This window comes from Halichoerus grypus, chromosome 1, assembly GCF_964656455.1.
Source record: "Halichoerus grypus chromosome 1, mHalGry1.hap1.1, whole genome shotgun sequence".
NCBI lineage: Eukaryota > Metazoa > Chordata > Mammalia > Carnivora > Phocidae > Halichoerus > Halichoerus grypus.
In genome coordinates, this window is record NC_135712.1 from 109,859,082 (window position 1) to 109,882,813 (window position 23,732).

Sequence of the window (23,732 nt, forward strand, 5' to 3'; positions counted from 1 at the left end):
TACTGACATTTGTGTATATGTAAAAATAGGTCTACAGATCTCATCAGATTCTTGAGTAAGACAATAGGTTTCCAATGTTTTCAGTCACAAGTATAAGCACATTTCAATTTTAGTTTTTAAACAGTAAGCAGAATAATATCTTAAAGGATTTGTTTCTCATAAAATATATTCTGATTCCTTTTAATCCTAGCTTTAATCGACAGAAAGGCTGTATGCGTTTATTTTCTAATTAGCAATAGGAAGCTCTTCCACCCCCACCAAAAAAAAAAAAAAAAAAAAAAAAGACAGAAATGACCTAAACACTGGGACGGATTTAGTGATTTAGTTGGGGCCAACCCCAACCTGAGACCTCATTTCCTCCTCCTTAAACAGTCCTCCGGCATTCTGAGCTCCGGCCCTCTGTGTTCCCTTCAGGTGAATCACCGTCTGATTCCTGCAAGTTCAGGAAATGCTCTTCCCCAGTCTACAAATCTCACCTGCTCTCAGATGTGAGTCACTTACGTTAGCAAGAGAGCAAGTTGCTCCAGTTGTTCGGAGCAGGACAATCTGAAAGGGTGCCTCAAAGGACACTCTCAAGGGGCCCAGGGGGAGAACCCACTTTCTCCGACAGGAGAGAAACATGCTTATTTTTCATGCTGTGCCAGAAAACCCACTTCTCTGTCAACCATAGTTTCAAGGCTTATTCTTAATTAGAGTTGAGAAGCCTGTTTCAACTTGAAGACACCGTATCAGGTGAATGGACACCCAGACACCGCAATGAAAGGTAATCAAAAAAAAATTTTTTTTTAATTTTCTTAAAAGCTGTGGTTGATAGGACACAGCACTAAGACTATCCTTCTGCTTAAATCTGAGGTCTGAAGAAAATGTAGAAATGAGAATACTAACTGAGTAAGATCATTTAAGTCCTCCTTCTCTGGGAGGCACCACATTCCAAACAGGAGGCCATATGTTTCTTCATGGAGCTTCACTGTTTCCAACTGGGGCGGGCGGAAAATGTAAATTGTGTATTGTGCCTTCAAACGTGGAAACGATGACTTGGAAATCACTTATGTTTAAGCGAATTTTTTTTTATCACATTTACTGTATTCGATGAGTAAAATCCACAGTCTCTTGTAATTGTTTCTCAAGACCTAAAATGTACATTTGTTCCATAATCTTTCATTCATTTTTTTTTTAAAAAAAGGAGAGACCAAAAGAAAAAAGATGATTTTCTGTCCAAATTGCTTCATTTTGATAAAAGAATCTCAATCTTTTCACTGTGCCACAACGAAGAGGGCGATCCTCATTCCAATTCCTTCAGAGATCATGTTAAAACATGTCCGGAAAGGCACTGAGAAAACCGCCTGGCTACCAACAAAGGGCTCCACTTAGTTCTGCCTCACATTCAAACTGTACAGAAGTTTTTGCTTCACTGAGGAAAACAAAAAGCAAGAATGGAGATTTGAACTTGTCGAATTTATAATCAAGACTTGAAAAGATAGGTGAGCTGCAAGTAGGGTGACTTTTGATTCATTAGGTTAACATTTATCTACTAAGGACCTTTATATTACCCCAACTGTAGGCGGCAGGGAGAGCCGGACACTGATCATATTTTATATCATTATTATCTCTGCCAGTTTGAGGTTAACAAAAGTCTTTCCTTCTTGAAATTAGGAATCAAGGAGATTCTCTTAGTCCTTCAGCAAAACCCTTTGCTAAGACTATCATTTCCAACACCTACTTGAAAAGTGTTTTTGGTATATGTGGGTGAAGGCAGAGTGGCTGGAGGGATAGTTAGATTCCTGAATACCGTATTTAAGGATGTAGGCCAGGGGTGGAGGAGAGGGGGAGTAATTAGTCAGAAAATCGTAACTTTCCTGAAGAGGCTAAGGGGAAATGTCTTCACAAGAGACAGCGTGCTGAGAGGGATTACTGCACTCAGGGAAGGGGGTGGGTGAAGGGAGACTAAATGAGAACTGATGTTTTGATTTAGGTTACTGGTGTGCATGCCCTCTCCTGAGTCTGCCTGCTTTTCTTCCTTCCTTGATATCATAGGGTTTCACTTCCTTCAAGAACAAAACATATTTCATGCTTTGCCTTGTACTCGGAAAATGCCACAGAAGTTTAACATAGAGGAGACAAGAATGGTCATTTGTTCTTTGTATGCCTCTAAACAGAAAAACTAGGAGGGCGCCTGGGTGGCTCAGTTGGTTAAGCGACTGCCTTCGGCTCAGGTCATGATCCTGGAGTCCCGGGATCGAGTCCCGCATCGGGCTCCCTGCTCAGCAGGGAGTCTGCTTCTCCCTCTGACCCTCCTCCCTCTCATGCTGTCTCTCATTGTCTCTCTCGCAAATAAATAAAATCTTAAAAGAAAAAGAAAAAAAAAAAAGAAAAAGAAAAACTAGGAAAACCCATAAAACTCCCTCAAAGCCTGTCCTGGTGAGGGCAAGACAGAAGTGAGGTGAAATCTAGGTAAGACTGCCCGGAAGCAGTCCCCAGTCTCCAGGACAGATGCCCTGTGCACAGGCAAGGGACAGTAGTTTGACTTAGGGCAGAAAAGCCAGGACTCACAGCGCAGTGACCAGGGTTTGGGTGAAGACTGTGCCGAAGTGATCAGAGTGAGCTGGGCAAGGCTCTTACTTCCCTGGGAGCTTGCTACCACCCCTCACAGTAAAATGAGGGCATCAGATCGGATGGTCATTAGAGGGCCCTTGCACCTCTAGGTTCCCACAATCCAGGCGATATGCTGAGGTACTAGGATTGGTTATCAAGAACCAAGGCTTGGATCAAACACAGGAATGCTGGAGGGGACACTGGGTGGAGCCAAACACGATAAGGAGGACTGATTGCTCCACTTGGGTCCCAGCCAATTACATAATACTAATCAAATCCCAACCTCCTTAGGTTCCAGATTCTCCCTCTCCAAGATGGAGATGAATACAGTTTGCTCCCACTTCTCGGCTAGGAAGCTGTTCATTAATACAAACACAGGGCCACCTACAGTTCTTGTAGTTGTGACCAATGAAAGAGAGGGGAGAGCAGAGGCAACCATAATCTTGTGATTAAAAAGTAGATGAGATTTCGGGGGGCTGGGTGGAGTGGAGGAGGAAAGAGGGGAAAAAAAAACCCATAACAATAAAGTTTTAACAATAGAGAACAAACAGAGGGTTGATGGAGGGAGGTGGGTGGGGGGTGGGCTAGATGGGTGATGGGCATTAAGGAGGGCACTTGTTTTGATGAGCACTAAGGGTTGTATGTAAGTGATGACTCACTGAATTCTACTCCTGAAACCAATACTGCACTATGCGTTAACTAGAATTTAAATAAAAATTTAAAAAAATAAATTAGTTTACGACTAAAAAAAATAAAACCTAAAAAAAAAGTAGTTGAGATGAACCACTTGGAAAACATCAGAGTGAACAAGAAACAAGACTCAAAACATTCTGCTTCAGGCCAATGGTCAAAGCCAAGCTCCTTTCTGACCTGGTGACAATCTTTTTTTTCTCTTTAAGTAGGCTCCACACTGGGTGTTGAGCCCAACACAGGGCCCAAACTCCTGACCCTGAAATCAAGACCTGAGCAGACACCAAGAGTCAGATACTTAACCGACTGAACCACCCAGGCACCCCTGACCTGGTGACAACTTCTAAATACTCTTCCTCCTTATATGGCAAAAATGGGCAGAATAGAGTTTGTTTTCCATCTTGTACGAAGTAGCATATTTCATCTTTCATTTGCATTCTTATTAACCAAAGATGAAAAAATTTACACTAAAATGCATTTGAAGAGCACGAAGTTTCACTTGTTATAAGACATTATATTAAGTCATTCATTCGTATCAGTGAATTTCTGATAAAAATTTCTATCATTTTGGAAAGGGAAGGTAACTCCTTAAATGACTTTCTCTAATGTATTAGATAAAACTCATGACACAAACTGCCCTTGTAGCCAGAATACTAAAACAAGAATCATGACACACATTGATAGCTTAACATATGCCCAAGAGCCCGACATATTTTAATCCATATTTTAAAAAAAGAAACAGCTTCACATATCTGTAAGGTGTATCCTGCCATTACCTCCATTTTACGGCTGAGCAAACTGAAGTTGAAAAGGTACACAAGTGGGCAGCAGAGCTGTGCCCCTGAACCCTGTCTATCTGCACTCAACCATGCTCTTAGTCACTACTTGGCAAGTTCTCAGTAAACGCACTCACTATTTGCTCTTAGTGACCTCTTTTTTGTGCATAGTTTGTAAGCAAAATTATATAGAATTGTGATTTATTTCTTGTACTACTTGACTGTAGGAGATAAAGGACTGTCTGGGGTGCATGACAGCCTGCTACGATGGAGCTACTTTACTTCCTAGTTTTCCCAAAGGAGACATCACATTATAATCAGCACATGAACCCCCAATTCATGTAGATGCAGCAGCAAGAGAACAGTTACGAGCACAACGCACAGACTGACTTATGTTTAAATCCACAGTCTGTCTCTCACTAGGTGTGTTAACCTGGGCACTCGCACTCACCTGTCTGCTGAAGGAACCTCTCTAAGCCTCAGTTTATTTGAAAAGGGGGGGGGGGGGCTGTACTGCTCTTACTAATACCCAGGTAGCACTGAAATGAGTTCTTACTATATGCCAAGGACCAATAAAACAATCTATAAGGATCAAATGAGGTACTATTGTGGTAATATCTCATTCAATTGTCAAATCAATCCAATGATGAATGTTTTACAGAAAAGAAAACTGAGGCACAGGAGTTAGGTAACTTGCCCAAGTAAACGACAGATCTCCAACCTGAATCCAATGTCTTCTTAATAACTTAAAATGTATCTAAATAATTCAGAACTGTCCTACCTACAAAATAGTATTAGCCAGCATTTGCCAAACCCTTACTCTTATTAATATTGTTGTTGTTGTTGTTGTCCTAACAAGATAGAAACACAGACTTTTCTGTTGCCAGAGGAATGTCAGCCAATAGCCTGAACACACTCCCAGGTCAGAGATACTGGCCTTCAGCCACCAGAGTAATTCTCCAGAGGACAGAGAGTAGGGTCAAATTCTGCAGAAGCCAATATAAGAGAGGGCGGCTGAAATACAATAATTCAAGGTCCCTGCACTAAAGAAGAGAGGGCGGCTGAAATACAATAATTCAAGGTCCCTGCACTAAAGAAGAGAGGGCGGCTGAAATATAATAATTCAAGGTCCCTGCACTAAAGAGGCTTCTGATCTAATTGAAGAAAAGTGGTAACAGAGAACACTTGGGCTGTCAGCACTCAGTTGTGTGGCTTCAGGCAGAGAGCTGGCAGAAGAGATGCAAGAAAAGAATGTGTGGACATGAGCTGCCTCAAGACTGCAGGCACCACAGGGCCTGTCACAGTCCTTTTGGGATGGATGGCCTCCCTGCCCAAGCCTCTTCCCCTTCTACCTACCAGACACAAAGGTTAAAAAGGAAACTGAAAACAAATCATCAATAGGCTTCTCAAACCGATTTAGATAAACTGGCTAAAAGAGAAATTGGAACAACTACAAAATTAATTGCTTACTGGATGCCCTTACAAAGATAGTCCTTCATATCATAACTGGGTACCATGTGGCTACTCAGGGCTCACAGCAACATACAATACCTTAAATCATCACAGCTACAATTATTTTTTGGTTGTTTCAACCATTTTAAAAGGTCTACACAGCCGAAACTTTAAACAAGATAAAGTCTTGCACTGTGTCAAAGTGTATGTAGTACCCACACCATATGCAGCAAAATGAATGAATAAAAGAACAGTGGATGCCATCAAAAACGTAACTATGATATTTATGCAGCAGCATATTATGGTCACTGTTTAACAGATATTTCCGTTGTATTTATTCAACACCAATATTCTCTTTTCCCTAAAACACTCTAAATTCATGCTGCAATAATATACTCTAACAGTCGAAATTTCTCAAGTGGTAGTCTTATTAGGTTGAACTATATGAAAATGTCATTTTGACCTATAAAAATAGTATTTCCATGTGGTTCAACCTAATACATCAGCAACAAGGAAGAAGAAACTTTAGAGCTCTTTGAAAGAGTATTCACCCCAAATTAAATACAGTGCCATTCAATCCTGAAATCCTATAAACTGTCTCAAAGCTTGTCTTACAAACTCATCAATTTCAGTTCAAAATACTAAGGGGAAACTGGTAAAAATGAGGAAGAGGTTTAGAGCAGGAATCCGGTAACAAGGCTCTCGGTCCCACTAAGGCATGAACAGAAACCCCAAGGAGTGGCCTGTCACAGCCCCACCATGAAATTAGATATCACAAACTGTAACCCACAGACAAGCTTTATTTGGTCTGCCCAGTGGGTTAACAAAATTAACCCATAATTTAAAATTCATGTAATTTTATATAAAAACCCATTTTTCTTATAAATCAAATAGTCTAGTAGCAACTGACGCACACACTTGTGTGGCAACAATACAGAGCCTAAGAGTGGGGCAGCACCCCCCAGACCATGCAGTCCCCAGCCCTGCTGATTACCCCCCCGACGCTCTGGCTGTTAGCTGTGTTTTATTGGCCCACTGTTACTGTTGATGATTTCGTCTTAGACCTGGCTCACTTTTCTCACTGACATGACCTATGGGGCTATATTTGAATTTGTAACCCTCCACTTTAGTCTCCTTACTTCAGAGTGAGCTGTTCAGAAACATCAAAGGACCAGTGTTTGATCAGCCTTCCTCCTGGTCTTTGGCCATGTCTTACATGAGATCAGCTGCCAGTTCCTATTCTCTCGGCCCTCCCTGGGTTGTACTCTTTTACTTCAGATGGCAAAAGAAGATACGCATGAAGATAAAAATGGCAAGATTTCCACTAAGATCAGATTAGGTCACAGGAGGTCACATTCCAGGAGAGCCTAACATTAAAGCAAATGTTTCCTGAGCTTCACACTGTGTCTTCAAGTACTCTGCTGGACTCTGGAGATAGGATTCAGAGACGCTCAGGCATTCAGGCAAACAAGGAAAATGCAATGCAGCTAGAGATATGAACAGCCAGGCAGATACTACGGACTGAGGAGCGCTGACACAGTATAGGGGGAAACCTGGAAGGCTCTGAGAAGAGGTGGCAGATGAGTGAGGCTTGAAAGCCTGCCCAGTGGACGAGGGAGAGACAGACAGGGAAGGTCTGGTTCAAGAGTGTGGGAGCTGCAAAGTGGGCAGGTAGACAAGATCAGGTCACCAGGGTACCTAGAGAGGGGCTCGAAAGGTGTTCTATACAAGACAGAAAGCTAGTGAGGGCTATAACAGAAGGAAATATGACAGGCAGAGGAAAAAGAAAACACATGTGACAAATATTATAATAATACAGATAGATTACTTATTTCTCCTAGTTGAGCAACTTATCATCTTTATACAACAAGCCAGAATTATTTTGATTCAAATATTCCCACTAGTTTGAGAATCACTGTTCTAAAAATATGGTAATTAATGCGAGTGAGATTGATAGTAGGAATCACTTTAAAGAAAATGTTACACGTGTGTGAATGCATGTGTGCATATGTGTGTGTTTTCACACACACACACATACATGAAATTAATTATATGTAATGCCAGATCCTTTTATTATGTATGTATGGGGAGTGGGCAATTTATTCCTTGTTTTTACAAGAGGACAAAATAAGAAACAAGGTTTGATGCTGATAAAAATGTGAAATATCCACTAGTACTGAAGACCTCATTAAAGAGTTTTTAAATTACAAATGAAGGTAAGGAAGGAAACTGAAGGAGGACATGTCTTTTAGGAATCGGTCTTATTCTATTAATTTAAACAACATTACTGTTTGATTAAACTATGATCTGAAGAATTAGGATAGCTAATCTGACACCCATTCTACTGATAGGTATTCTATTGAGAACACCTACCCCTTATCCACAGCTAGAAAACCATAATGATGACCTATTAGAAAGGTGACGATCACCTCCACCACCACCACCAGGAAGAATAATGTGAACTCTTAAGTATAATGCTTAAGCTATGGAATGACTTTTCTGAAACAAGGAATAGCATCTTCCTAAGCTTGTGAAAAACATTCTTCCTTTCTTCAGGATGGTAATCAAACTAAACATTTGACCTGGGATCGTAAATTCTGAGAATTTTTTTTTAAGGAACCAGAAGTTATTTGAAATATATTTGGCTCCACATATTCATTTAAAACCATTACTCTGGTTATTGAAACCACAGGCTGTAACCTCTCTAACCAGCCTCCAATATATCAATAATGCAGAATCCAACCTTTGCCTAAACAGAAAATAAAAATATACACTTCAACTCCCTAAACTGTAAAATTTAACCATATGACTAATAAAAATTGTATTATTGGGCAGGAAAAAACCTGTTTGCCATGAGTTACACCCTTATATTATTGTAGTACTTACAATATAAAATTGACATTATAAATATTATCTCATGACTTCTCAAAGCACCTTTGGAAGCTAGGCCAGGCATTTATTACTTTCCTCGTTTCAAAGATGTGCAAGTTCAAGTTCTGAGAGGTACAATGTTTTGTCCAGGGTCACAGACTTAAATACTGAGTCAAAAACTTAATACCTGCCCACTCAATTGAGGTCTAAGACACTGGCCAGGCTATTTCTGAGCTTCCACTAATCAAGCCAAGGGGCAGAGCAGAGAAGCTCTGGGGTCACAACAATTGAAGCTCATTTCCTGGCTTTGCCTCTTGCTGTGGGTGATGTTGGGCATGTTGTTCAATCTCGCTAATAAGGTTCCTCTCCTGTACAAAGGGAATAACCGGGTTTGGGGTTAAGGTTATGAAGAAGCATTAGACACAAGCCTTGCCTTCATGGAGTTTACAACCCACTTTCCATCACTCCCAAATATTTATAAAACAAATGGTCAGAGGTCAACCCCCCCCAAAAAATATGCTAAATCTCAATGTGAACCAAAATATACATAATTTTAGGCTATACATATCAAGTGCAACTTTGAAAAGAGAACTTTAGAGTAGTACCTGAACAACCTGAATGAACGACTGTGTGCTTTGCATTCCAATACCTTTGGGATGTGACTCCAAGCATGCATTAATGAAGTGCCCTATGACGACAGTGACCTAATTTTATTAAAAAAACAAGTAAATTGTATCCAGTGAGATAACTTGTTTCTTTCCCAAGGCCTCCAGGAAAGCTGTTAACAGTGTTGGAAAACTCTCACTCACTCCCTCCCTCCTTCCCTCCCCACCCCCAAGTTTAAATTGGGAAAGATTCTTGGGTTAGAGGCAACTCCATATGTAAGAGAGGCTGTACCTTTCATCAGAAACTTCATATTAGATGTTTTTGTGAGCATTACATCTTTACCACTGAAATTTAAGGATACTGCAGCAGTATTCCCATTATGAGCTACTGGCTTAGCTAGAAAACTTAGTAGAAAAGTTTTCTTTTCTCTAAGATCTGAAATTCTCACAATTTTGGATATGAGCCTCTAAAAAACAACCAGAAGGTGGAAGACAGAGACAACGGCTGCCACCAAATAATCACTCCACAAAATGATGAATAGCTGCAACCAGGGAGCCGGCACTTAAGTGGCATTCATCTTGCAGATCTTGATGAGAAGGGCAATAAGGAGACCCTGTGCAGCCAGAGAGAATGAAGGCACAGCTGTGTCCCAGTGGGTACACCTGCTGCGGTGGGTTTCCCCCAGTTAGGCACAAGGGGCTCGCCAAGCATGCTGAGGTCGAACACAATGAATCCTAAGAACAAGACTATGTGGTAGCGGTTCAGCAGTCCTGGATACTGATCCTTCCCCAGTCCTTCCGTTACGCTTCGAGGGAGACAGCAGAGGGCTGGACATCCAGCGCACCTGAGTGCGAGCCTCTACTCCACCATTTATAACCTTTCTTCCTTGGGACCCAGAATCGCAGTTCTCTCACCAACAAAAGCAGTTTAAGAATAAGTAGTAAGGTTTTTGCTTAAAGACCCCAGCCCAGGGCTCAGCACAGAGAAAAGCTCAACTGTGACAATAATTCTCAGGTGTGAGCTAACTAAGATCTCCCACCACTATTTTTCTGGGTTGCCAAAAGGTAAAAGGAAAATCATTTGGAGAGAATGCTAAACTATGGTCTCTAAAGCAAGAAAATTCAGGACTCAGTAGGGAGGGGGCAGAGGAAGAAGAAGAAAAATATATTTTATAATTTAAACAGAACATCTGATGATCCATATAGTTCAAATGTAGCCCCATAAGATTAAATGATAAATGGACCAAAGGTTACAAAATTAAGTATCTGCAGGATCAGACAGGTAATACTCCCAAGTGAGGAGGCCCAGGGATGTCAACAGAGAATGCTGTGAGCCGATACACCGGAGTACACTTCCCATAAGAGGCAGCTAATATGGCTGAACTGTTCACACTCGCTGTTTGCAGATCTCATTTCAGGACAGGATCCCAATCTGGGTTATGTGAAATTTCCTGATGTTTTCAACATTGTTCAGGCCAAACAAAATGAGATCTTCAGTTTAGAAGATTAGCAGCTCCTTCACCAGCTGGACAAGGGAAAACAACCCTACCCCTACCCGCCCCCCACTTCCTTCCCTCCAAAAGTAAGCTCCAGAATCGTTCTTCAATTTTCTTCCCGGGCAGTATAATAGAACTGCAGCTTCAGTTTCAATCAGATCTGAGCTGAACGCTGACTCTACCCATTACTCGCCATGTGAGTCAGGGCAAGTTAATTATGTGTCTGAACCTCGGATCTTCCCACCTGGGGAAAGAAAAGGGAATAAAGCACCTAGGTCATAGAACTGCTCTGAAGACTGTATGAGACATTAAGCAACTAGTCCGAAGTCTAAGATAAAGGAGACACTCAGAACACCTTAGTCCTTTTCCATCACCCGCACTTAAAAAGCCAGCTTACAATCAACAACAGTTAACAAAAAAGTCAAAGGAGGATCTCAATGGATGGCTGAAAAAAAAAAGAAGAAGAAAAAAAAAAAAACAGGTCTCTAAGCATCGATACCATCTAACCTCAGGAATGGCTGTGAAGCTTGGGCCTACCACAGACATCACATTCTTGAGTGGTTTCATCAGCTCTCAGCTGGGGGAGCAGGAGGTAGTACAACAGGATTCCCGCCCATGAACAAGGTCCTGGAAGCAAGCCATTACTACCGCTGAAGCAACCCTCATTGCAACACCCTGCAGGCGCTGGGACATGCACAGGATGCTCTGAAGTCAACCACACGGGGAGCCCTGCAGCTTAAGTGCAGAAGGCAGGCAGATGAGGCTCAGAGATAACTGAAAGAAAGGGCAAGCTCTTAGAGCAAAAAGATTAGTCAAATGGCTCCTCACAGGGCGGCTGAGACCACAAACCACATAACAGTATCAGCATAAACAAGGTGGCAAGAACTTGGTTTGCCTTGTGTCCAACCTATTATTCACCAAACGGATTCCATTGTGTCCCTATGACACAATAACAAGACAGCCCCTACCCTGTGCAGCTATGCAAGCTGCCTCATAAATAGCCTCATTCTAACCTTGCAGTCAGCCTTTAAGGGACGGATCATCATATTCATTTATACATGAGGAAATGGGAGGGTCAGAAACCTGGAAGGTAAGAGGGCTGAGGTTGAAACCTAGCACTCCAACGCACTGCTGCCATACTTGGCTAGGAGTAAGGGCAAGGGTTTGTTTTTTTGTTTTTGTTTTTTTCTTTAAGCCAAGCAAGGAAATATCATTGTAAACGCCACGCATTAAATGAGAAGCTTAACAAAATCTTCCATCAGTCCTGTACCTCTCTACCTCCCACCCTTTCTCTCCTTCCCATCACAGGCACGCTTTCTTTGAAATCCTTCCCTCACTTCCTCACCTCACAAACATTACTCAATCCTCTGTCAATAGGCCTCTGCTTTTGCCCTACGCCACCCCCCACCCCGACACATACACACACACACACACACACACACACACACACACAGAATACCACACGTGCAGCCCTGGCAAAGATGAACAGTGACCTCATTATTAACTGAATCCTATCCAATGGCAATTTGCTGTCCTGTATCACTTGATTTCCCTGCAGGATAAAATGAGTCTTAGCTTCTCATTTCTTAAACTCTCTTCTCGGTTCACATGACATTACTCTCTTCTAATAATTGCCCAACTCTCTGGCCACTCCTTCGGGCAGTTCCCCTTCCCTAAGACTGCTCCTTAAAAGCATCTACATCAGCCCTGTCCCATTCTCGCTCTACTGGATAGGTTCATCCTGGGCAATCTCATTCCATTCCCATAGCTTTTTCTGTAACTGATCCTCTGTTGACCTTAAATGTGTATCAGCAGCCAGAAGTATTTCTCTGAGCTCCAGCCCTGTACCTTCAATTACCTAGTAGACATCACATGAATAATATACGTGAGCATCCTGAAATCAACAAATCGAAAACTGAACTCCACTGATCCCTTTATGTGATCCTCCTCTCATTTTGGCCCTAACATCCCAAATACCTGGGAGGCCAACACCCCCTTCTCTCTTTTCAGCAACATCAGCAGCCCCTAATTCCTCAACATACCTCAAATTTGTCATATCTCTCCATCACTCAGTATCATCATCATCCTCAGACTACCGCAGCTTCTTTGGCCACACTCAGCATTTGCACATGCTCCTTTCCCATCGGACCTTCGGCAATCCTGCCACAGTACCAGTATCGCTGCAGCCACAGAACCTCCCTGATTCCCACTTCCCCTCATCAGGGTACTCCTCTCTATTTCCATAGTATCCCAAACCTCTCATTTGTACTTAGTGGTCTCTTTACTTCTAGATCCTCAACTAGACGCTCAACTCCTTAAGGGCAGACACATACGTACTTTGCGTTTCACTACCTCCTATAACAGAAGACAGGCCATGTGCTGTTATGTACCTTGTTATGTACCTCTCCTGGTCTTGAAAACCCATCTATTGTGCTGTTGAGTTGCTAGCCTATTTGTATTCCTTTTCCTTTCTGTGCACTCTTTTGCCCTTTTTAACTTCATTGAGATATAATTTATATACCATAACTTTTTTCCATTTTGAACATACAATTCAGTAATTTTTTAGAAAAAATTTATAGTTTTGCAACCACCACCACAATCCAGTTTTCATCACCCACAAATAAGACCCATCATATCCTCACACTTAATCTCAACTCCCACCCTCAGAGCTCAGGCAAACCCTAATCTTTCCACCTCTATAGAGTTGCCTTTTCTGAACATTTCATCTAAATGTTACATAGTCTTTCATATCTGGCTTCTTTCCCGTGCAAAATGTTTGAGATTTGTCCATATTATAGCTGCATTTCATTCCTTTTTATTACAAAGTAGTATTACACTGTATGACTATACCATATTTTGTTTATCCATTCATCGATTGATATTTAGGTTGATTCAACTTTTAGCTCTTATGAATAATGCCACTAAAATATTTGCATACAAGTCTTTGCATGGGCATATGTTTTCAATTCTCTTGGGTAGATACGTATGAGTGGATACCAGACTTTTTTTAAAGTGGCCATATCATTTTAAATTCCCACCACCAATGTATAATAGTTTCTGTTTTTCCACAACCTTAGCAACACTTGATATTCTCTTTTCCCTTTACAGCCATTCTGGTAGGTAGGAAATAGCATCCCATTGTGGGTTTTTAAATACCCCTAATGACTAATGATGCTGAATACCTTTTCATGTGCTCTTGGTGAAATGTCTATACAAATCTTTAGATCATTTATTTTCTAATTGGGTTGTTTTCTTATTAGGAAGTCGTAAAAGTTCTTTGCTTATTCTGAATACAAATCCTTTATCAGAAATGTGGTATTTAAATATTTTTCCCAAGTCTCTTTTCTGGGTCCTCCTTAAGAGCTGTCTCTCTCGCTGCTGCTTGTGGCTCACCCACTTCTAGACACTGCTCCTCTTCCAGTGGGGGTAAGCCATACTGGAATTCTTGTTATTGAGTAAGGTATAATACGTGAAGCCAAGAGGAAGAAAACCAAGGTAACTTGGGAAGAGAGAAATGTAAAAATCAAGATGTGTTTGTCAGGCAAACTTCAGGAAATGTTCCCATAAGAAGCTCGATTCGAGAAAAAAAAAGGTTTACTGAATCCAAGGATCATTATTATGAAGATTAGAAAATGAACTGCTTCAATCATTCTTCCTGGTAAACTTTAATAAGTAAAAACAAAGTAGAGTTTCACCTCCTTGCCTTACTCTAAAAATCCTTCAACACTGGCACCCAAAAAGGAAAGACTCTTTAAGAGCCCTAATCATTGTCCATGCTCTATTAACCAAAAAAATACTTTTTAGCACCGGATAAGTACTACACACTGTAGTGATTCGACATAAGGCATGGATACGGTACCTAAATTCTCAAAGAGAGGATTTAGGCAGGGAAAGGAATCTTTACTAAAAATTTTCAAGCCATTTTTATCCATCTACTACCAAATCTAGCATCTAAACATCATGTGATACTAGAGAACAGAAAAGATGGGCAAAGTAAAAGATAAAGAAACAAGTGCCTCTCCATTTGCTGCCAAATTCTTCAATATACTTCTGCCTGCAAAGTGCTCTTTCCCTGTTGACTCAGCCAGTGTAACTGCTTACACCAGCCAGAAATCTGCATTGTACTGAAGGAGATGAGGTTACTTGGGTCTCTGTGCAGCTGTACAGTCTATGAGCAACATCAGTAAAGAGACAGTAGAGTCTCACATGGTTTCGTGAGCAATAGTGTGACTTCCCCTATAGCAAACCATTCATTCCATAAAACCATTTGACTTTAGCAGCACACTTGCCAAAACAGTTCTCAAGATTTCTTCTTTTATCAACACCTCAGAGAAGCCAGAAAACACAGAATAGACAGGGCTGCTTGAAGGAGAAGTGGGGGAAATGTTTTACAGCATTCGATGATACATGCACATATGATCTCAGTTAATCTTTATAAAAATGTGTGGAATCTGAAGCTTGGAAAGGTTCAGGAATTTAGCCAAAATCACACGCCCATCACTCAAACCCAATTAAATTACTCATTCCTAATCACACTTTGAGATTGGATGGAATGCAGTTATCACAGAGAAATACAGGGACTTACAAGACAAACATTCAAATGATATTAAATTCTTAAGGGAAATCTATGCTTGAGGAAAACATAGAAGCTGGCTCACATAAATTAGAGTCCTAACAGTGATTTTCTAGGTTCTTAGGGCAATTCCAGAAAGGTCAGGGGACTTGAGAGAGGTCACACAGCTGGTTAGTGTAAACCCAGAACTAGAACCCCAGAGATTATTACTTTTTTTAAAGATTTTATTTGTCAGAGAGAGAGAGACAGAGACAGAGAGAGCACAAGCAGGAGGAACAGAGGGAGAGGGAGAAGCAGGCTCCCTGCTGACCAAGGTGCTGGACGCAGAACTCGATCCCAGGACCCTGAGATCATGACCTGAGCCGAAGGCAGATGCTTAACCGACTGAGCCACCCAGGCGTCCCGAACCCCAGAGATTATAAGAATAGGATACTAAAAGGATGTGAGCTTATAAAACATGCTTATATATATCAGTGCTAGATTTTTTTTTAAAAAAGGCATTTTTTTAACAATTTCCAATTGCACATAAGTCCCATCACAGATGCATTTATTATATGCTCAGGTTAAGGGGGGAAAAGGAATTCAGTAGAAGCAGGGATGGGAAAATATAAGCTACCACGTCCTGAGTGCATTCCTAGACCTAGGTTCTGATAACTGTCTTTTGGACTATTTCACATAATCCTTATTACAATCTTGTAAGATGATTATTATGATTGTCATTTCAGAGATGAGGACACTGAATCACAGAGATATTAATAACTTTCCCATGGCCATACACAGGCATTCAGATAGACAGCATACACAGAAATGGCCCTTTCTCCATGGCAGGCTGAAAGAGGACACAAAAGTATGCAACTCTTCCTGTGGCACATCTGTTTGTATCCAAAGAGTATGCCTTTTCTGAACTGTGAAAGCATATACGTATATTTTTAAAGAAAAGATTAGGGCACCTGGGTGGCTCGGTCGGTTGAGCGTCTGACTTGATTTCAAATCAGGTCATGATCAAGCCCCACGTCAGGCTCAGCGGGGAGTCTGCATGAGATTCTATCTCTTCCCCTCCCTCCACCCCTCTCCCTGCCCACACTCTCTATCTAAAATAAGTAAAGGGAGGGAGGGAGGGAGGGAGGGAGGGAGGGAGGGAGGGAGGGAGGGAGGGAAGGAAGGAAGGAAGGAAGGAAGGAAGGAAGGAAGGAAGGAAGGAAGGAAGGAAGGAGAAAGAAAGAAAGAAAAAGAAAGAAAGAAAGAAAGAAAGAAAGAAAGAAAGAAAGAAAGAAAGAAAGAGAAAGAAAGAAAAAAAGAAAAAGAAAGAAAGAAAAAGAAAGAAAGAAAAAGAAAGAAAGAAAGAAAGAAGAAAGAAAGAAAGAAAGAAAGAAAGAAAGAAAGAAAGAAAGAAAGAAAGAAAGAAAGATCAAATTACTGTTTACATATTCCTTCCTAATTCCCGCCCCCCTGCTTTTTTTTGGCCCAGGACTCAAGCCAGGAATAACCTATGCCGAACCCTCCCCTCAGTCATCCCCGAGTATTTCCTGACACGTATTTTTGCTTACAGTCCATCACAACTAAAGAATGGGGCTCAACCTGACACTTGCAAAATTACCAGGTAAGCCATAGGAAAAAATGCACAGAAAAATCTTCCTTGATCAATAACTGTTATTTATACCTTATGACAACTTGGGGATTTTACCAGCTACTTAACCAATTAACATAATAAATCAGCATTTAGCCTGGCCTTTTGTTAAATATAAAACAGCAAACAGGTAGATCAGCATCACTGAGAGAAATTTAACTTGCTATTGCTTAATTCTAAGCTTTGTTTCACCTACAGACCATCTCAAAAGGGACAAGAAAGATTAAATTAACATTTGTGGAAGATTTTTATACCCAAACTAAAATACCTATTACTTTCCAGGGGTAATAGTGTAAAAACTAAGGTTCACTGAGGTTTCTCAGGAAGCCAAAGACCACATCTTCCTCCTCTCCTGGGTAACCATTTCAACAATGACCACACAAGTGTAGCTGGGCCATGGTAGTTGCACCCTGTAATCTGCATGACCTGTGTGTTTCATTCCTACCAGGCAGGTAGAGCAATGACATATTGTTGATACTTTCACATTTTGTGCCAAAGAGGGACACGCCCCAATGAGCAATAATGCAGCTGCACCAAAAGCAAAAGGACCAAGATACTTCACCACTCTATCATTTGTAATGTGGCTGCAATTGAGACAAATTGTAATTAATGACTTAAGTTACAGAGTGAACATCTACAAAAGTACTAGAGACTGTCCTGGAAATAATGTTTGCAGAGAATTTACCTCTTGGGAGATCTAGCAAAATGGCTACTGTTTATTTCCTTTTACAAGGTTACGAAGCGACTAAACCAGCACGGTCCAATAGGACTTTCTGCAATGACACCAATGCCCTTTATCTGCCCTGCCCAGTACAGTAGTCATATGTGGTTAATGCTATGTATTAATACAAAGCCCATGCATTTCTCCAACACATCAGCACAGCAGTCCATCCCACACCCTCAACACCCGTACTACAATACCTCTCTCACACACAGGCTGGTACCAAATGTTAATTTACTATAGAACTAGAGTTCTTAGGTCATTGCCTTTGTTGATCTAATTTAAAAGGAGTTGGTGGAGGAAGAGCAGGAGAGAAATCTTCACCCTCAATTATCACTCTGTATCAAGCTCTGAGCTAAATAATTCAGGTAATAATGTCCTAGTAAACAAGGAGTGTGTGAGAAAATAGCCTTTACACTGTAAAAACACCTTCTAATTTTTCTTAATTGAATCACCAAGCTACCTGTCATTAAAAGCCTTCCCTAACTTTGCCAAGTTGTTTTTTTTTTTTATTGACAGTGAAGAACAACATGATAAAACGGCCTGGGTGAAGAGAGCCGCATACTTTTAAGGGTCATTGTTCCTGAGCAGAAATACTGGCCACAGAAATGCTTCTGAGCACACCCACTAGCTTTGGAAAAAAATTGGGGCAATGACACAGAAGAGAATAATAGAAGAATATAGCATAGACTTGATTCTTTAAAAAATCAATTAGAGAAAATTCTCTGTATGAAGTTTGGAGCCTTCCAGAGCAACTCACAGATGGTTCTTCCTGCTTACAAACAATTTTTTCCCTCTCTTCTACCATATTATTTCATAAAATAACCCATAACAAGTTTAACCACTAATTTGCTTAAGCTGCATTATAAATGTGAAATTTGTGAATGAATAAATAACCAAGCCCAGGCTTATCATACTAAATTAAAAAGTCCTGTATTCCAAAATGTTAATCCTATACATAAACTAAGGAAGCAAATACTATGAGGTGACATAATCAACAAGCTGAATACCAGATTCGCAAAACCACAGTAACCACTGTGGAATAAGGCCACTCATGCTTGATACTTGCCATTTATGAGACAGAGTATTCGTGAAGTATAATTTTTGACATTCTGATTTAAGACTCCATCTATAATAATCGTAATTGATCAGTAAATCATCATTTAATAAGAGTGCTTCTTCATACAATTCAAACTTTAAAATATAATGACACACTGAGCAGACACACAATCCTTAACCAACCCTGGGAAGTATGGGTCTTTCCATTCCACAGTGGATATGTACAGGAGATCCAGCGAGGCCACACTAGGGGTGAAATACTCCATGGCAAGCATGCTACCGTTTCCGAACCATTCTATTTCTACTTATAATGGCTTCAAAAACCATTCGTAATTGTTGTAAAGCACAGCCATCGTATCAGGATATGATGTGGCTGCCCCTTTTCAGTCTGTGTCCCTTGGCTGGACCACTTATCCTGATTAAAACTTACTTGTCCTCTCTCCATTTCCCACAGGGTTCTATTCTGGGTTAGATGAAAGTGTCCGCTAATAGTTTAATTGAAGAAATTAATTTAAGTACTTTCTTAACCCAGGTGAAACTGCACATCTTAGAAAGCTTCTAATAACATAGATGCTGATGGGGGTCTTGTGGGGCAGAAGCAGCCAATTTTCCAACACTTCATTAAGTTAAAATAGGCTTAAATGATACTGTTCAAGACAATATTTGAAACTGGCAAGGATAATATAGATGGCAGCTGAATCAGGCATTTAAAACTTATAAAGCTTAATAATACTATGGGTCTCATCCTAACAGGCTAGTCCAGGTATAAATTACTAGCCTGTGTAAGATATTTCAGCCAGGAAAACCAGTTTTTAAAAAACACTTGTAGCAGGGAATAAAAGGGAAGGAATTAGAAAGAGTACAAGGTTACTCGGGAAGAGCCTACACTTAAATTTTAGGCAGCAATTTAAGAACCTGTTTTTGGATTATAATCATCAAAGTATCTTCCCTGTTTTATTTCTTCAACGAAGGCAACCAAAATATATAATACAGTGCCTGTTATATAGGGAAATGAGGGCAAAATTAATATTGTTACCTCTAAAACAATATTGTTCCAAAACATAACTGTCATTATAGTAAACATGATTAATTAGTGAGAAGTAAAAATTCAGTAATGACCTTCTTTCTAAACTTACATCCCAAAAAGTTCATTTGAAAATAGTGTTAGTCCAGGTTTAAAAGAGAAAAAAAAAGAGGCAGGTGACAAAATATAACTGGATGGCCAAGAGATTTATTATTGGGGGATAGGCTTGCAAGGGATTGCAGACTGAAATGCAAGTCCTACCCCTATGCAAGAGAGGGGAGCAAGGAGGTTGAGTAGGAAGGTTCACACTACAGCACAGCATGAAGAAAGTTTTCACCAGACTGACAAGTCTTCCGGCCAAAGTCATTTGTCAGAGGAAACTCTTCTGTACCTGGAAAAGTCTTGTCTTAGTATCCTTCCTGTGCTCAGTTACTGACTTGGAGCAGCCTGTGGGAAGCGTCCATCAGCAAGAAAATGGTGGTGGACTCAGCCCTAAGCTACAGCTGTCCGTCGATTTCGCTCCCCTCAGTAGGAGATGCACAAGACCCATTCGCATGGTTGCCACATAAACAAGAGGCTTACACACCATGTTCCTGATTATGTGATAGAGTGGTATGGCATAGGCCTTTAACAATATAAACTAAAAATTCCAAAAAAAAAAAAAAAAGAAAGTAAAAGGTTTAAAATTTTTATCTAAGTGCAATATGTATAATGTAGCCTTGTAAATAAAAATAGGCATCAACCTAGAACTATATTAGACAAGTTGTCCTCCATTATAATAAACTTATCTATTAACAACTACCTATTTTTGTTTCTATTCCTAACAATGGTCCCTAAAGGCTCTTACATTTTGCCATGGGCAAAAACCTCAAAATAACCCAGGAGTTTTACTCTTTCTCAATTACTGATGATTAAACAGCTTAAAACTAAGAGAGATTTTAAAAAGATATTTCAGAGAGTGTGCCAAAGACAACCCTAGCCAGTGCCAGCCCTTTTATTTTCATTATAGGAAAATCCAATTTTCTGCCCCCAGATTTTACTGTTTCTATTTGTAATGATATCAAACACTAAATTAAAAATCAGGATAATTGTCATTGGTATATTAATCTTCATTTTCAAAAGACTGGCATAAAGAACCAGAAATACCACATTTTACACTCAAGGTACCTCGGTGTGTATGTGTCTGGGGGAAGGGGATGAGGACTTGGGAGAGAGGCCACCAATACTTTGGCCACTCAAAAAATTAAAAATGCACTACAGTAACTATCTAAATTGCTAAGACATTTTTTAATTTGCCCAAAACAGCAGTCGCCTATTAAGGGAGACTAGCAGTCTGTGCAGCACACATGTGAAGCTCTGACATGATGTCTCCCCACTTCTCCTACAGATAATGAGCTGCCCAGCCAAGGGAGTCACGCTCCAAGTAACATGAGCTATGGACCCGGGAAGAACACAACTGTTAACAACGAATTTGACACTATCGTCTTGCCTGTGCTTTACCTCATTATATTTGTGGCAAGCATCTTGCTGAATGGTCTAGCCGTGTGGATCTTCTTCCACATTAGGAATAAAACCAGCTTCATATTTTATCTCAAAAACATAGTGGTTGCTGACCTCATAATGACGCTAACATTTCCATTTCGAATAGTGCATGATGCAGGATTTGGACCTTGGTACTTCAAGTTTATCCTCTGCAGATACACTTCAGTTTTATTTTATGCAAACATGTATACTTCCATCGTATTTCTTGGGCTCATAAGCATCGATCGCTATCTGAAGGTGGTAAAGCCATTTGGGGACTCTCGCATGTACAGCATAACTTTCACGAAGGTCTTATCTATTTGTGTTTGGGTGATCATGGCTGTTCTGTCCTTGCCAAACATCATTCTAACAAATGGCCAACTAACCAAGGAAAATATTCATGACTGCATGAAACTTAAAAGTCCCTTGGGAGTCAAATGGCATGAAGCCGTCATTTACGTCAACAGCTGCTTGTTCGTGGCTGTGCTGGTGATCCTGATTGGATGTTACATAGCCATATCCAGGTACATCCATAAATCCAGCAGGCAATTTATAAGCCAGTCAAGCCGAAAGCGGAAACATAACCAGAGCATTCGGGTGGTTGTGGCAGTGTTCTTCACCTGCTTTCTACCCTATCACTTGTGCAGAATTCCTTTCACTTTCAGTCACTTAGACAGACATTTAGATGAATCTGCACACAAAATTCTGTATTACTGCAAAGAAATGACACTTTTCTTATCTGCGTGCAATGTGTGCCTGGATCCAATAATTTACTTTTTCATGTGTAGGTCATTCTCAAGAAGGCTATTCAAGAAATCAAATATCAGAACCAGGAGCGAAAGCATCAGGTCACTGCAAAGTGTCAGAAGATCGGAAGTCCGCATATATTATGATTACACAGATGTATAGGAGTTAAAGGCCACGAAGCCTCCTAATTTGTTTAAGTCAAAGTGTACAGTATGTAAATAAATGTTTCTTTTGATTATCCTCGCGTCAGCCTATCAAAATATGGGTAAAAGAGAACAAAAATGGTATGAAAGTTGGGGATAATTTGGAACTAAGAGAAACAACATGAAGGCATGCCCCAAAAGTGAGTTAAGAGAGAGGTGGAGTGTAGCCGAGTGGCAGGGTCATGACTCGGGTGTCAGGCGCAGACTGCAGAGGCAGAGAACACCAGGGCGACCCCAGCTCCCTGCAGCCATCTGCCAGGAAATGCTGCTTTGGAGCCACGTTGGAGAGAAGAGAAAGGAGAGAGAAACTAACTATGTAGCTATAAGGTTTAAGATGTGAGCTCATTTATTTCTGATATAACTGGGTACATATTAATTACTAGGCCTTCTGTCATTCCATCTGTGAATATGTACGACCTTTAACCATCATCCCTTCACTGTATTTACCAACGTCTACGCACATTAGAAAAGATTTGTAGTGTGCGGTACGAGGTAGCAGGAAGAAGATTCGACTATATTTTTTGAGCAATGTGTTTCAAAGATTAAATTCAATTAACTGATTTTAAAAACCCAGGCTATTTCAGAGAGGAAAAGTGTGACTATTAGGACAAGTGGATCTTGGATAATACACTATGTTTGCCATTATTATATTGCTATGCTGCTAAATCCTCATGATGCAAGGGTAGAGAAGAGAACATGGAGGCTTAGTTAATAATCAAATATATGTTGCTTGTCAAAAACTCATTTAATAGTCTTTATTTTAGAAAACCTGGGGTGCCTGGGTGGCTCAGTTGATTAAGCTCAGGTCTTGATCTCAGCATTGTGAGTTCAAGCCCCATGTTGGACTCCACGCTGGGTGTGGAGCCTATTTAAAGAAATTAAAAGGAAAAGAAAAACTATTAGCAAAATAGTCTTTCCTTTAAGCTATTATCTACCTTTAATAGTGTTTTCATTAGTTTAAAAATATTACCTTAAGTTGGAAGGATAGAATGCAAAAGATTAAGTCAAAAAAGCACAAGGGTAATGTTTTAAATCTTAGAAGATTTTCTTCTTCAAGATAAACCCTTGAGCTTTCATTCTTTTCAAATGCATCCGCTGCTTGAGTACTAGGTGCCTGATTTGTTCCTCACACTGTATGAGGAGCTGGGCAAGCATTAAAGCAGGAGAACCGAAGGCATGTTTGCCAATCGGCCAACAAAAAGAGGACAGTGTGGTTACTAGAGACAAAGCACACACATGCATAACACAGTGCAATACTTTATTAAACTCTTGTAAACTATCTGCATAATTCTAAAAGCTAAACTGAACAGAAATAAGGGCATGAGAATAACGTAGCCCGACAATGACTACCATCATATAGTGCACGAACAGAATTTGGGCACTCCTAAATTCCTAGTAGGTGAGTCAGGTTTGGCAGAAGGACTGGTAGCAAAGTGCTTAAAAGAATGATCTGAGGACCTCTACCGAAATTTCCATCTCTCCATTAAGATTCCAATTCCATAAATTCCAGGGGCACTCTAGTACATGAATTAATACACACCTCATTTGGTCACTTGCATTGCCAAACCCCCATTGTGTACCACTAGCTAGATTAAGATTAACTATGTTTTAGATGAGCTAATGTGAAAAGGCATTTTGAAAGGTTAATTCCTTCCTCAATTCTCCCCATAATGCCCAAGATGAGTTACAGCTACACTATATAAAAAGAAGAACCAACAGTGTGGCTGGGAAAATATTCTCGGAATAATATGTCTTATCCTCTCCATTCCCTATTT

The 23,732-nt window shown here is 40.4% G+C and overlaps 2 protein-coding genes across 10 annotated transcripts in view; one reads left to right on the forward strand and one right to left on the reverse strand.

The window, feature by feature from the left end:
- MED12L (mediator complex subunit 12L) overlaps positions 1-23,732 on the reverse strand; it is a 318,467-nt gene that overhangs the window by 106,497 nt on the left and 188,238 nt on the right. The gene's annotated exons all lie outside the window — the stretch shown is intronic.
- GPR87 (G protein-coupled receptor 87) lies at positions 469-21,992 on the forward strand. Of its 5 annotated transcripts, XM_078070265.1 has the most exons (4): positions 470-763; positions 1,184-1,481; positions 16,524-16,655; positions 20,874-21,992. In XM_078070265.1, exons 3-4 carry the CDS (start codon positions 16,622-16,624, stop codon positions 21,914-21,916), a joined length of 1,077 nt encoding a protein of 358 aa, XP_077926391.1. In that variant the 5' UTR covers positions 470-763; positions 1,184-1,481; positions 16,524-16,621; the 3' UTR covers positions 21,917-21,992. The 5 variants fall into 5 exon arrangements, with proteins under 5 accessions (XP_077926396.1, XP_035928431.1, XP_077926391.1 ...); XM_078070270.1 differs by lacking the exon at positions 1,184-1,481 and having other exon boundaries at positions 469-763; positions 16,605-16,655; XM_036072536.2 differs by lacking the exon at positions 1,184-1,481 and having other exon boundaries at positions 471-763.